At 44.3% G+C, this 16,220-nt stretch overlaps 1 protein-coding gene across 3 annotated transcripts in view; it reads right to left on the minus strand.

Moving 5' to 3' along the window:
- Window positions 1-16,220, minus strand: part of GALM (galactose mutarotase) — a 343,990-nt gene that overhangs the window by 98,824 nt on the left and 228,946 nt on the right. For all 3 annotated transcript variants that reach the window (XM_069607805.1, XM_069607807.1, XM_069607808.1), the window contains exon 6: window positions 8,217-8,358. In XM_069607805.1, the coding sequence (XP_069463906.1) occupies window positions 8,217-8,358 (142 nt within the window). The remainder of the gene's footprint in view (window positions 1-8,216; window positions 8,359-16,220) is intronic.

Genomic DNA, 16,220 nt, shown 5'->3' on the forward strand with positions numbered 1-16,220 from the left:
TAAAATAATTGTGAAAAAAGCTTTTAACAACAACAGGGAAGCACTGTTGGAAACAAGAATTGGTAAACCCAAGGAAGAGAGATTAGTATGCGTGAACACCTTCACTAATCAGAGCCTCAGAATAAGAAACATTATCCAAAAACATTGGAAAACGTTCAAGATCACCAAGAACTCAATCCCACCACCTATCTTTGCCTATAAGAAGAGCACATCTATAGGCAACAGGGTGAGCAGTAGTAAACTCAGAACCAACATCACCCGCACGCAGAACATCACCACTTTATGGGGGATTGGACACTACCCAGGTGGCACCTGTGGAGTATGTAAACTGACCAACAAGAGCAAAGAGATAGACATAGGCACTAACAGAAAATGGCAGCAGAAGAGTCATATCTCATCCGTTGCCCATGTGGCGTTGCATATGCGGGAAAAACCAATAGGAAAATCAAGACATGGATCATTGAACATCACAGCTGCCTGCGCAACAAGACGGAGAAAGCCCTGATTGTGAAACACTTCATGACGAACAATCACAGCCATGAAGACTTTTCATGGACTATATTACAAGTCCTGAAGGGCGACAACTCAACCCAAATGGAAGAAAGATTACTAAAAATAGAACAGGAAATGATATATATCATGCAAAGTGACACAAGAAGACTAAATGAATCCATTGAGTGGCACAAAATCAAAAGATAAACAATGCCAAGAATGCACCATGAAGAGATTGACATGACCATCACACCCGGAAGAAAACTGGTATCACTGGTTTTAGAGACTACTGCTGGGTTTTGAGACACAAGGTAATGGGCCAATTAAGACACAAGGACATTTGGCCATACTTTGATGAGGTTAAAGATACCACCCACAGCTCATCCACAGTATGACACCAGAACTGGATCTACATTGTGTAACCAGGAAGCAACGCCCGGTACCCACGTGTGGAGGTCACTCGACTGTGGCATACTGGGCCACATGGAATCTTGACAAGACAAGTAATCTAAGTGGGGTCACTATGTGTGCCTACTCCGGTATCTACAGAAGACGCCACTTAATAATGGTGCCCCACGGCACCCACAGCGTCCTCGTTTAGAAAACAGACTGAGAACTAGTGAGACGCCACGTTCCCTAGGCAACCACAATGCCGCATTTAGAATCACAAGCTAACAACTACACAGAGACGCGACCGGCACATCTTAGAGAGAGACATCGCTAAAGCATTCGATCCGGGCACCTGATCCTGACAGCAGCCACCAGTACGAAGAACGCTTATCAATTAAGGTAACTAGCGAGCACACGAAGTGGGAATCCGCCGCTCCTAAACCTATAGTCTGCCTTGCGGCATTTCTTAAAAATACGTTACACTTTTCCAGCAAACGGCGCGATCGGAGGACGGCGCAAGAATAGTGAAAACGCGCTGTACCTACACTAATAGACGAACCGAGACTACAGAACTGTCCAAGCTGACACAAGAACTCAAATAAGGTAACCAATAGACAATGCCTGTATAAATTGCCTGTATAAATACGTGGTTGTACACTGGATCAATGTAAACCACCCACGGGTCAAACACCCCTCCTTACTCCATTTAATATGTTGTAATAGGGATCACAGATACAGAATGATGTCCACCACAACACGATAACCAGAGCAAATTGCAAAAATCAAAAAGAAATCCAATCTGACTCTTGAAGGAGACATCAACACAACAGGTGGGTCACACAGTTTATGGACTCAACATGAGAGTGTTTTTCCTGCTGTGGCATGATGAGAGCATTAGTGTTCAAGATAAGCGACTGAAGCGCATCTTCTTATGTTTTTCTTGCTACAGGCAACAAAGGACGACAAAGCAGTCCTGTTACAATGAATACACAGTTGTTCGCCCCCACAAGAGCCAACCAAGGTTACAGGCTCTATGTTCAATATCAGAACCTAAATAGAATGCAAGCAACAATAGCTTACTCTATTTCCTGTCTCTTTACCTTGACAGGTTACGCATTTTTAACAGACACAGCAGATGGGCACCTTTAATAGGAAACTATAACTCCTCCTGAAGAATGTTCAATATTGATTATCATAGAACAGAAACATGTTGAGAGTATGTCCTATGGAGTAGTACATAGGAGTAAATAGTACCAGAGTGTATAATAACAGCCTGATTCATGTGTGCATAGTGATCGTGCTTGATACACACACTTTGTTCTTGATAAATGACAACCAAGTGTTTGCATTATTCCTATTTCACCAATCCAAATGATTGATCACCAATTTATGAACTTAAATGTGTGAGAAATGTAATTGTTGATTTTAAATAGTTTTTTGATACACAATAACATTGTTTTTTATGTAACAGATGGATCACTAGGCCACCTTGATTAGTGAAACCTGTCAGTACCCTTTCTCTATCTCGATGTTGAAATATTAATTGTGTGACATCCCTTGATTTTAGGCAAATAGCAAACTCCCAAAAAGAGCACATTTATGTAACAATCAACATTTCCCACTCTTTCTGACACAATGTTATCTTTTTCAAACTCATGTTAACATGGGATTGTACAGCTTTTTATATGTTCCCTGCTAATAACCCTATTAGGAATCCTCTTGAGAAATATATATAATTAGGTTGGCATTACATATGTGTAATTGGATCAATGATCCTGTAATTGTAGGACAACATACAGGGAATCAGGGAATGGACACCAGAGGGACCTACAGCGCCTAACATCCTCCAAGAAAGCCCTGAAGATGGAGGCTTTAGCTGCTCATAAAGTATATCCTGGGTACTTCCCACTTTTTTGATCCGGAGAGGCCTGTTTCAGAGGGGAAGAAACAATCCAAAATATATCACAAGGAAACAGGCAACCCCACCCTTTCTAACATCTGTTGATGCGCTCGAGCTATGGGGACTACTGATATACACCAATTATCAGCACACATAGTCAGAGAAATATAGAAACCTTTTAATATGCTATACTGAAAAATGAAAACATATACACACAGAAAACAGGAGGGGGGGGTGTTTATACGCCCGAGGCGAGCTCCCGCTGTCTGGTACTGAAGTCACAGTCGTGAATGGAAAATCGTAAACAGCGCATGAAAACGGAAAATAAATGGAAATACTGTCAGGTGCAGTGCACCTGGTTTTGAGATATTTCTTGCTATTTGAGATCCCCAATAGCAAGGAATGACTAACACCTGAGATTTTTGCCGTGCTAATAGTCCAAGACACGTTGATAGGAGCGTATAACTGGAGGAGTTTCTCAAGAGAGTGAAATTACATCTGCATCGACATCAAGTTGGGTGTCCTGATGAAGGTCCCCTCGGAATAATCAAATATGGGTGCTGATGATAGGCACAGCCCCCCCGCCCCCCACCCCCAGAGGCTGGAGAAAAAGTGTGTCGACTTATGGTCTGATGTATTCTTTGACAAGTCAGCCTCCCCCGATTTAAGTGATTGTTTTGCCCGAACTTATAGAAAATATCTGATAGATATGAGGATGCAGCCTGTATAAGTGTGAAAATAAGAAATACTGTATCTATTGTACCTAGAGTACAGCATAGGCAAGGTTCTTTCTCTTTAGACCATTGAGGGCTGACCAGATAGTAATGGTGGGATTTCTGTCACATTCTTACTAACTTCACTTTATGAAGTGTTTTCAATTGTGTGGTAACTGGTGTTTATATGAAATATGTTCAGATTTTATTTCAGCTCTCCAGTGGCTGTCCATTTATACATATTGATTGATCTACATTTTTTTAAAGATGGATGTATGTGTTTTTGTAAAACTGTTTATATATGTTTTCACATTGGAATATAGCATATTTAAATGTTTCTTTATTTCTCTATGCGTGCTGATAATTGTTGTATATCAGTTGTCTCCAAAACTCGAGCTCATCAACAGACATGAGAAAGGGTGGCGTAGCCCGTTTCCTTTGTGTTATATTTTGGCTTCAGTTGCTCACCAAAATAGTAACAGGATCACCATCTCATGCCAGAAGGCATTGCCCATCACCAAAACTGTTCACAGAATTGCACGGGATCCGTGCCTGAAGCGCTGTTGTACCAGACATTCAAGCCAGCTACCTGTGTTACCACCTTTACTGACTGGATGTAACGCATTTTGTCCTAAATTACAGGCTATCAACCAATGTAAAAAGGCTCTGATTTTCAGTGTTTCACAGGCAGCTCCTGAAAATAGGTGATCGATCTTGCATGGGGGCCTAATCCTGGAATTTCAGGTTCTGCTGGCCATGTGGAATTTCAACCTCCCAAAAGTATGATATGATATGATATAGTTTATTTATATAGCGCCTGTACACAATGTGTTTCAAAGCGCTTCAAGGCAAGGGAGGGAACAAGGGAAAATACAATGACATTCTTACAGACCATGAACAGTAAGGAAGTGAAATTAACTATCGTACTCGGCCTGACGACATTTCAGATAGTGCAAGAGCTCCTCATTAAGACCCTGCCGGTACGGAAAGAACTGTGGCAGTATAACTGCCGCCACCATTCTTTCCAGACCGTCTGATTAAGACTCCTGCAGGCAGGAGGTGTCACTCCTGCTAGGTCTGACCTGGCGCGATTTACACCACCTGCCTGCAGGCGGACATGGAAACACCGGCTCTGTCATAGACGGAACCAGTGTTTCCATTGTCCCCATCCCCATGGAGTCCTATGGGGCTCGATGGGAATGGGGACTTACAGAATGCCACCTCCGGAATTTCCGGATCACCGGGGTCGTAATGCCCCAGAGATTCCGGGAATCACGGAGGCGGAATGGTAATACAGGTCCGGTGGTAACCTGCCGTTTTTTCCGGCACGATTACCGCCGGACTCGTAATGAGGCCCATAGATACGGAAGGGAGGGGGGAGAGTGAGAAGGAAATGGAAACAGACCGGCGACTACCGTAATAGGCCTGACGACATTTCTGGTGGAGCCGGAGAAAACAAAAGTTGAGGAAGAGGGGTGCAGAAAGGGAGGTGAGGAACAAAACAAGCGACTATCGTACTAGACCTGAAGACATTTCAGATCGGGCTGGGGGGTGGGTGGGTGGGACAAGTAAGGGGACGGGGAAGGAGACAGACAAGGTTGCTATCGTACTAGGTAAGTGCATAGAAGAAAGTAAGGGGAGGAGGGGAGGAGACAGGAAAAGGGAGAAAGGGGGAGGAGGAGCGAACAGAGAGTAAGCAGTCAAAAAGAGTGGAGAAGCAAGAGGGGAGAGCGAATACAATTGCAGAAGTCAGTAGTAACACATAATGTTGCAAGCCTGGATACAAGATGAACATGGGAACAGCATGATTCATGGCCACCTGTAGACAATAACATCTCATATTTGCCACACAGACAGAGCTTATTTGGCAAGCACCGCTCACACAACCAGCCTCGAGCTTTGCTATCGCACACAGAGAGAAAAACGAAATCAACAGAATCTTCGTTTTTCCAGCATTGTCCTGGTGGAGAAGAAAATGACAGGAAAAGGCTGCCTGCACACCTGGCACTCAGTTCACAGCCTCCATTGTGCTGCCTGCTCCCTTCCACCTCAGTGCTACCGGGAAAAGGCACATGATTGGCTGTCTGTCTCCCACGTGACCAGTCTACGCTCTGCCTAGAAGTCAGAGAGCCAAGTGCGGGCAGCTCTTGTGCCAAGTGGCAAAGAGGCATGCCCGTTTGCAGGCTCATCTTTGACAACTCTACACTGCTTGCTGAGCACCATTCTGCAACATGACCCAGCCAGAGGTGAAAGGGTTAAGCGCATCAACTCTCCCAATCCCACTTAACCAACACAGCAGGCATCTTCTCTCATCACCACAACCTACTCCTGCTGCTTGTGTGAACTGTTAGTCAGGTGGTTTAGCAAGAGGCGGGCCCCTCCAGGTCTAATAAAGACTGCATTGTTTTGCATTATTGCCAAGGAGGACAATTTTGTTTTGTTGGCTACTGTTACCTAAACCCCCTTTCCAATTTCTTTGGTTGAGAATAAACTTGATTGCGAGTAGCAGAGCTCCCAAATATGTTGCTTTTGTATTCCAATTTTCACCTCCAAGGTTGACCGAGCCTAGTACTCTTTTTTTCTAAAACCTCATGTCCCCTGGCTGTAAGGCATGTTCACTTTCTCTACAGTTCTACTTACCATGACAATATTGTGCTACTATATTACACTGTCTTTGCTCGTCTAAGCAAAACTGAAAAGTGACAAATGTGTGTTTGCATCAGCGTCTTTTCAAAAGGGAAACGTTACATTTGTCTACACGATAAACTGCAATTTCTTAAGTGTGCTACACAACAAACCTTGGACAGTGAAACGGTTGGGAGACCTTGTATCTAAGGTTTTTACCTACGCCCACCTATGCCCTACTGAACAGATATCTATGTTTACTATGTATGCTAGCTTTCTACAATGAAAATGTAATACCAATACTTAAACTAGAATGTTCAATGTTTGCTTAGTTGATTCTTGGAAAAAGAATATCTTTGAGAAAACAGAAAAATACACAAGGAACATCAAACGCTCTGTTGGGTTCCATGTCTTTTCCACGAAGTAAATTACTTTGTGGTAATTTACAATGTGGAAATTACTTCGAAATGTGACTTTCGAAATGGTTTTTTTATGGGGGGGTCCCCCCAAAGACCCCTTCTTTACCTTCATTAAAACCCCTACCCAAACCCCTCCCCACCCTGCTTTTACTCCATAATCCACAAACACATATACATTTCGAAGTATCTTCGAAGTAATTTCCACAAAGTAAATTACTTTGTGGCAACAACGGGAGATCGTATTGGAGATGAGTTTGCCTTCTGTCTTTCCATTGCAAAACATTATTGTGTAAAGATATTATGTTCGTTTCTCTCTGGTGGCTACACATGTCAAAAGCAGGGGATTGTGCTTTTGTCTGTAACTCAAGAGGGATGTATGTGATTTATTCGAAAATATTTTATCTAATGGAGATTTAACCAAAGTTTTTACAGTTTCTACTTTTTTTTGCTATAATGTGGTGGGAGACCCCCGCATTCTCCCCTCACCCCTCCCTAGCCTAACTTATACCCTTAACCCTCACCCCACCTATTATGCACTATACATATAATACTTTACTTACCATTTTTGGTGAAATAAACGTAGGTAAAATTGTATTCGGTGAAATGTAGGTATACGACGCAAGAGCATCAAAGTTAACTCAACCAACTCTGGCTGTCCGTTAACACAGGATGGCCGTGATTGAAAAAGTAATTGATCCTCCATCGAATACATGGCTATGAGATGCAAAGCGAGTGTATAGATGATTTGGGAAGAAATTGAAAAGTGTGACCAAAGTGCAAAGGACGAGTATGGCTCGTCCTTTTTGCATAGACTTGCATAATAGGCTGGCAGTTGAGGGGCAAATCAAAGCTTGAATTCTACTTTTCAAGTTCCAGTCACCAAGCTTTCATTTCCTCAGCTGGAACTTTGCCAGAACTCGAGTGCCATCTTTGTGCGGGTAATACAGGGGTTTTCAGTAGCTCCGGTACCATCACAGTTTCTCGACTACAGAGGAAGGTTGTGATATGCAAAGATACTGAGAAGTATAGCAATACAATAAAAATAGTATGGTCAAACGTAGGACACCTCTTCCTGGAATTAATGGCATGGCTATGTCCCAAAAGTCATCAGGACAAATATATACTAGAAGGACCCTGCTTCCCAGTTCATACTAATGGCCTGTTGGCCGGCCAGAAGACTGAAGGAGAGGAGGAAGTGGCCGCAGGGGTGGTCTGGGAACCAAAAAAGGCCCTGAAAATAATTTTCAAAGTGGCCCCACATTACACATTTTCAGCAAGACCAACCCTTTTCATATGAGAAAATTTGGAATAAAATAGGTTACCACACAAAGGCGGACCAGGGTGCAGAGGCCTACCAGAAAATCTCCAGAGTTCTCTATAGGTCAGTCCACTGCTGGACATGGGGTAACAAAATGTCCTCCTCTGTCACTCAACATGGAGCAGGACCAGTGCACGAATGTATTCCTCCCAAGTAAAGCATCACTTTGACTCCCTTCTCTCTTAAAATTATACTATATTTGATGTTTTAGGAACAAAATGGCGTCCTAGTGTCCTTCTTTTGGTGGTGCTTTCTGCAGCACACGCTATAAACATCCAAACACAAGAGACGGATTCACATGTAAATTAAATGAAGCTTTTTAAAAAATAATTGGCAAGTACAAGCTGTCCTCTACTTACCTGGCAGAGTAACGTTGCTCTTTTTGCAGATTGACGCAAAAGTTGTGGTCAAAGCCATCAATCTGAAACTTCTTGATTTGCGCTGCAAGCACCACCGGCTTCCTCAAATCGAAAGATGATCCTTGTACGGAGGCAACTTCCCCTGATAAAAAGATGCACAATGCCCTCGGGTTATCACAAATATACAGTAATTTACAACTGCAATTTTTTAAGGATTGGTGAATAGCGGAATGAGTCTAAAAGTCAGCCAAATAGACAAGTTGCAAATATTGGCATTTTTTGGTCGAGATTTACTTACTGCAAACTTCTACATACTTTTGAGTGTCCCTTTTTTGGGTGGTCTGGTCTTTTGGTTAGCAAGAGCGCTTGAATGTCTACACATGATAGCCTGTCATTTTATTCCCAATGGTCTAGTAGCTTTTTTTTTTTTGACTGGGTAAAACCATTTGCTTCGTTCCTTTTCACTTCTCTGCTGTCCATTTGCCTTGAATGAAATATTTCAATGACTTCTTCTGATCATTTGTATTTTTTCTGATTGTGGGACCACATCTGAATTCACATGTGGAGGTTTATATTTGGACTAACCTTTTAGGTGGAGGATGCTGTTTTTTTCTCATTTTATGGTTTCCCTCTATGGATTACAGTTTGCGTCTGAATGAAAAGAAACAACATGGCTCTTGAGATGTACTTAAATGTCCTGGATATACCTGTTGGATTTTGGATTTTTTTGTTTGAACTGGTGTTTCTTTTAGGAGTTTATTTTTCTTCGGGAGGTATCTGGTTCTTCGTCGCGGATTGTGTTTGAATGACATTTATCTAAGTTATAATGGCTTTTTTAAGGGGGGGATTTAGGGGTTTCCCTTGTTCATGTCTCGATCCCTTTGCTTTGCTCAATTTGAGGTGTTTGGGTCGCTGTGCATCTTCTTCTGCAACCAACATAACCCTCAGTCTATTCACATGTTCACTGTATTTGACATTGTCAAATGTGTTTGTGCTTGCATGCCAAACTGAACGCTACTGTTGCTTGATGGTTCCGATGCAATCTGATACAACATCTCAAAAGGGAATCAATCAATAGTTCTATACACATTACGTTCACAATCAGTACTCGTCTACCTAGATGAACTGCACCCTTCAATTCCAAATTGATTTTCCAGAATTTATTTTTAGATGCTTGAATATTCTTTAATTCCTCCAAAGTGCAACATAACAGTACCCTATAAGGCAGTGATTACCAACTTAATGTTGAGGGTGAGAAACGATCACCCATCAACATGCTACTGGGCATTATCAGCACTGCCACTTGAAAGCTAATCTTTTATGGAAAGCCTCTGTCACCTTCCCCCACACCATTGCCTCCACGTCCCTCTATTTCACGTCGCAGTACTTACCTTTGAGAGGCTCCGCCCTCCAAGAAACATTCTTTTCAAGCCTTTACTCCTGCTGGCTCCACTCTCCCTTAGGAGGTATAACCCCTACCTTTACCCATGAGACCCCATTTATTTTGTCCCTGCCAAGACTTAGGCCTCTTCTCAATGTGGGGCAAACAGGAGGAACTGCTGGTGATCCTTGTCCTGGCGACCCTCCTGCAGGGCGTGCGCACAGCTGGGACTCGAGGATGCCTGTAAGGCCTCCTGAAGGACTGTGGGGTCTGGCAGAGGTGAGCCAGATACCGAGGGCCGTGACAAGGGAAGTACCCAACAGCATCTGGCTCCATCAGATCTTCCCTGGGATGGCTCCCAGGAATCATCTTTCCCAAAGTGGGTTCTGTGCCTGCCCTGAGTTATCAGGAAAGAAAAAAAAAAAAAAGAGACCGCCGGAGCTCAATGTTTAGAGTCGCATCCCGCTCTCAATCCCGGGTTGCGGGGCAGCATGGGGACGCGTCCGAGTGGCAGTACGCTCGTGTTTCCTAGTTACTAGGCAACCAGGGGAGCATTCATACCGGAGGGACACGTGTGCTCCCTGGTCCTGGTTTCTGGGCAACATTTTGAAGCATAATAAGACACACAGGGGCACTATAAAAGGGTGGCAGGAGGTTTCCCAATGCTATTATTGTCCGTCTCCCGACAAGAAAAGGGGCACATGCTCAAAGAAGAGAAAGCACAAAGAGTGGGAGTCTACTGCTTCCTCCAAACATGGCAGTAAGAAGAATAAGAAGACTCCAGTGGAGGAGAAGTCAGGTTCCATGACCAGAAAGGAACTGAAGCCACTGTCGAAAGAGATCATGGCAGAGCATAAAAAGAGGAAGGGGAACAAAAAGAAGTTGCCTTCCCCTCCCTCCTGTTCATCCTAGTTGTCCTCATCTTCCACACACTCCTCAGCTTCTAGCAGTTTGTCATCCTCCTCAAAAGATGAGGATGAAGAAGCCACTAGGAAATATCTTGACAGGGAGGAGGTGGGTGCTCGAGCAAATTTATCAGCCCATGGGATTCAAGGAGCAAGCAGCAGTGACTCAATCCCTGGATCCGAAGATATGCCGGTATATACACATCCAAAAGGTGGTCCTCCCCATGATACCGGACATCAGGAATAAGATCTTAAGGGAATGGACGGACCTAGAACATATATCCATACCTGGCTTCCTGTACAAATTGCACCCACTGAAGAGTGAGGAAACCAGGTTCCCAACAGCAGTAGAAGTGGATGAGGTACCAGTACCAGGAGGGCATCCGAGTCTACCCCCATCTGAACGATTGGCTACTCAGGGACAGAAATCTGTATTTATAAACCGACACCAGGGGCGTAGGAGACACATAAAATCTGGGGGGGACAGGGGACATCTTGGGGACTTTGCTTTATTTATTTATTTATTGTGTTTTAGTCAAAGAACTCGACTTTTCACAAAATTGGAATTAAAATAGCAGTACGTATTAAATTACAAATATCACTGTATGAGAAAAGAAAATAGAAAACAGAAGAAAATTAAAGGATGCAGCAGCAAAGAACATGTCTTTGTATGTTGCATTTCTGGATTTATCATCTGACTATGAGCTCATGGTAAGAGAGAGGAAATAACAATTACTTCCATTGGGCCACAGTTCGGACGCCAGCTCGTTAAGAGGCAGATAACCTGTAACTGGACTCCTGCCAAATAAAGGAGTTGCGGCCTTTTCTACCAACTGCAAGTTGCTACTTTTTTTTGTGTGGCGCAAGGCGACATGTGTGTCTCTTGGAATGGAAGGATAGGGGTTTCAAAGAAAGAGGAAATCTTGTTTGTACCTCTGAGTAAGCCCTGTTATGGGAGTAGAGGGACCAGGTGTGTGATGTTGCTGCTTTGACTGTCCTCTTGGGGGGGTACAGCAAACAAGGAGGATGAGTGATCGCAAGCCCACCCCCTTATAAGCACTCCCGAGGTCTGCGGCCGGATGTGTCGGACCCGGGGAATGCCTAGTAGGTGGGGTGTATGTGGACCCAGGGGGGTGGCCAGAGGGGCAGCCCGCTATGTGGGCTGCCCCTCTAGCGCCCCTGCGAGGGCCGGGCCAGCCTCTCACGATGAGTCTGGTCCCTCTTATTCCATCTCATGCTGGCTTCAGAGCCTAGCCTTTCTTTGCCTTTGTTATTCTGAATGCAGAGCTGGACTCTGTTCCTTTCTCATTTAACATTTGCTGCAGAGCCTGATCTATTTGATTCTCTCAAATGTTACTAGGACGGCAGAGCATGGGTCCTCTGCCCTGTTACATTATTCAAAGAGCCCCTCTGGCCTTTATTTGCCTCTCCCTTGTCTCACGGCTTGCTTGCTTAATAGATACCTCCTTGCTTGAACACTCAACATATTCTCCCTAACACAGCAATGGCAGCTGCACTCTGTCTTAACTTCTATTTGTTCCCTATCTTGAATTGGTCTCTTATTTCCGCTTTTCTGTCTGCAGGGGAAAGGCATTTTCCAGTCACTGCCATGATGGTTCTACCTGGCCATAGGAGGGCAACATCTAGCCAATATTGGAAGAACATGGGCATATTATGCCAGAGGCTGGCAACTGCCTTCCTAATGCCTACACAAGAGATAACTCTTGCCTTTGTTTCTAACAGTAATTCAGTGGATGAAGAAACGCAAGAACACACATATTTCTTATAAATGAAGGGGATGATGTCACACTTGGTTAAGGCATTTTGATCACGCCAGGAGCTAATTTCCAGCTGCAATTAAGCGATTACCTTTTAGACTTCTGGCTTTAAATAACGTTAGTATCACCTGGAAAGCACAGAGGTTGCTCAACAGGGTTCCTGGAGCACGAGGGGTACCCTACTCGTGGGCATGGATGATTGGAGGGTTCTCTTGCCCTGGTTTGGAACCTGGCCCCTAGAGCCATGATGGGGGAGGGGCCTATTACTTTTGGTTGTACGTACCCTTTGAGGGTGGGCACACATTGCCTCATGCTTTAGCCCACTAACAACTCTGCGTTGCAACTTTATCACACATATCTGTCAGGTGGCACGTAACTCAATGCTACTGATGTTATCAGCCTCAGAAGTCTGGAATCCTTTGCCACATCAACTAGGTTACAGGCTTGCTACCTGAGACTTACCCATGACTGAGTCGGCATTAGTCGCCCTGTGGGGAAGACACACGCAGAAAGAGCAGGGCACAGTGCCCTTTTGGGTTTTTCACACTTCTTCCTCAAGTTGGGCACAATTCACTCCGCAGAGAAAGTGGCACATGCTGGGCAACATTCTCCCACTTTGATAATTTCACCCAAAGAGCGAAATTGTCCATTTGAAATACCTCTGTCAACTTATTATTGCGTAATCCAAACTGATGGGTTTAAGCGCCTGCTTAACGATAGATGGCAATTAAGGCCATTTGCTAACGCATTTAAGAAGCACAGGACACCCTCTTACCAGCGACATGCCATGCTCACTCATTCTGATCACGAATTGCCATTTATCTGGGGTCATGTTAAATGTATTTATTTATTTATTACCTGTGTAGCATCACGCAAAACCCCCAAGCATCAAGGCACAAAGTAAACTGCATGAAGTGGACCACTTTCATTGGCGCACGTTTTTACTTTTCTGCCACAAAATGGAAGATTTTAGCATAAAAGGTAGGTGAAATCACATTGCTTTTCCACTTTGGAAGAGTTTAAATACTTTGCGCAATTAGCGGTTGCTGGCAGAATTGGCAATGGCTTCCTCTGGACTCCGCCCGCTTTTACAGGTTTCATTTCCAAGCAGATCCCATGCTGGCAGTAAGGCCACATTTGTCTGGTGGAGCGGGAAATACAGGAGGTCCTGGTATGTCCACTCGGCTCCTGAACTCCACCCAGAAAATGCACGAAAATCTGGCTAATTAGAAAAAGCGACAGTAATAGTGTTTTCCACCACTTTATCTGAACCAATTGACCTGGATAACGCAGTGTTGCATCGGAAGCTGAATGCATTCACTCTGCCTATTATCCCATCGGAAGATTAAGCCAGGAAGTGAACACAGGTGTTACATATTCCTATGCACAATCTGCATTTCGAGCATTAACTAACTGAGCTACCTTACAAATGATATCTCCTCTGGGGCTTTACCGTCTTAACCCCTTAACTGCCATGGGTATTCCCCCCCAGTGCCAAGGCTTTTTTTGGTGATTTCGGTATGTCGCCATTCAATCCCTTGTAACTTCTTTGTTGCATGAGATATCTCGGCCAAAGTTGGCCCCTTTTTTCCCACATGTAGGCAGTCGTAACGCCACCCAGGAATCCTAGTTTGCTGTAGGGGGGGTGAGAGAAAATAACCTAAAAGGAGAACATTTGTTTTTTTTTCAGAAAATGCCAATAAAATGTTGTACAAAGAAGCCTGTGGTGTTTTTCTTGTAGGAGCTAGGAACAAATGGTTTGCTGTGCTGGATTGGCCATTTTCCAGGCTTTCATGAACAGATTGAGTGGAAACCAAAATAACATATTTTGATATGCTAATCAGCTGTTTTGTGAGATGTAGGCGATTTTGGCTTTTTTTGTCCAATAGGACATGCGTGGACGGAATAAAGAAAAGTGTAGGAAAGCCAGAACGGCATACATTTCTGAAAAGTAGACAATATTCCAAGTTTAGGAAGAGGTGATTTGCACAGGTCAGGCAACAACTATGTAGGGAAAGATTCCATAGTTTGGGGGGAAATCGGGAAAATTACAGAAAATAAACCCACAATTTCCGCACATTTCTCTCTGGTCACCCACCGAAACACGCAGCCAACAACACATGGCCTACCTTCCCGCATTCCCACAGGTATCCCGACAAAAACAGTACCTCACATGTGTGGGTGCACCTACCTGGGTGCAAAGAGAAAAGCCTAAAACATTGATAACCCCAAGTCTTTTCGCACAGCAGATTTTCAGGAATTTTTTCCATGTGGACAACCTACAGATTTGGGCCTAGGGTGTCGAAGCCACGAAGGAAAAGCCACAATCCCTGACAAAGTCTGAAATTTGGTGGAAAAAACACAATTTTCACTTTGTCTGGGATTGTGGGGAATAAATTCTGGGGCGATTCACGCAAGTTACACCTCTGTGGATTCCCAGTCTTCTTTTCGGAAATGCATGGGGTACCCTGTTTTCCTTCGTGGCTTCGACGCCCTAGACCCAAATCTGTAGGTTGTCTCCCCAAACCCTTTGGGGGTTACCAGTGGTTTAGCCTTTTCCTTTTGCGCCCAGGTAGGTGCACCCACACATGTGAGGTACCGTTTACGTTGGGACACCTGTGGGAATGCGGGAAGGTAGGACATGTGGAGTTGGCAGTGTGTTTCGGTGGGTGACAAGAGGGAAATGTCTGAAAATTGTAGTTTTTTTCACTAAATTTCAGACTTTGCCAGGGATTGTGGGTAATACATTCTGGGGTGATTCATGCAAGTCAGACCTCTGTGTATTCCCACGGGTGTCCTCTTTTTGGAAATGCATGGGGTTCCCTGTTTTCCTTGGTGGCTTCGACACCCTAGGCCCAAATCTGTATGTTGTCCACATGAGCAAAATCTGCTCTGCCAAAAGACTTGGGGTTACCAGTGGGTTAGCCTTTTCCCTTTGCGCCAAGGCAGGTGCACCCACACATGTGAGGTACCGTTTTCATCAGGACACCTGTGGGAATGCAGGATGGTAGGACATGTGTTGTTGGCGGTGTGGTTCAGTGGGTGGCCAGAGTGAAATATCTGAAAATTGTGTTTTTTTTCCACCAAATTTCAGAGACATTTCCCTCTGCCCCGAGGGAGGGCTACATGGGATGCCCCCATCCATTTGGGGTTGGGGGAGAGGGCAACCCTCCTTTCCACTAAAAACATCTATGGTGGTTCAGTGGCTCCCCACACCCACCCAAAACAAGTTATAATGTGTTTTATTTTTCCCCTTTCCTAGGGGCAGATGGGCACGTGTGTGGCCATCTGCCCCCCGGGGGGGGGCGGTATAACGTACTGCCCCAGGCTTGGGCGGTGGCTCTGCCAATATTTGCAGTGGTCTCCCCCCACCCCAAATGGATGGTGGCATCTCATGTACCCCTTCCTAGGAGCAGAAATCTGCCCCCAGGGAAAGCTACATAAGTTGCCCCCATACACTTAGGGTGGGAGGAGAGGGCCACCCACAACAAAAAATCCTGGTGGTCTAGTGGGCCCTCCACCCCCACCCAAAACAAGTTATTATATATATATATATATATATATATTTATATATTCACTACAAAAAAAACTTTGTTGAAGGGACGTTATGGTTAAGTTGCCTTATTAAAAACCTATGCCATTCTGTACATAACCTTTGTAAAAAGGACCTTATGATTACAAGTAAAATCTAAAACCCCTGAAATTCAGGAGTTATGGTAGGCTTCTCACCCATTTTTCCTATCAGCACTCTCTACTGCTACCACTACCACCCCGACCACAAAAGATGCCACCACTCATGTCATTGATGCCATCACTGACGCCATCACTTCCTTAGCCACTTTCTTTTATGTGAGCTAAGCAACCATAATTCACACCACCACCGTGCACTGCTAAGACTAACACCCAGGATATCAAAGATGACATGACAAATGTCAATGAT

This window comes from Ambystoma mexicanum, chromosome 4q (assembly GCF_040938575.1).
Source record: "Ambystoma mexicanum isolate Mex_15411 chromosome 4q, UKY_AmexF1_1, whole genome shotgun sequence".
Lineage (NCBI taxonomy): Eukaryota > Metazoa > Chordata > Amphibia > Caudata > Ambystomatidae > Ambystoma > Ambystoma mexicanum.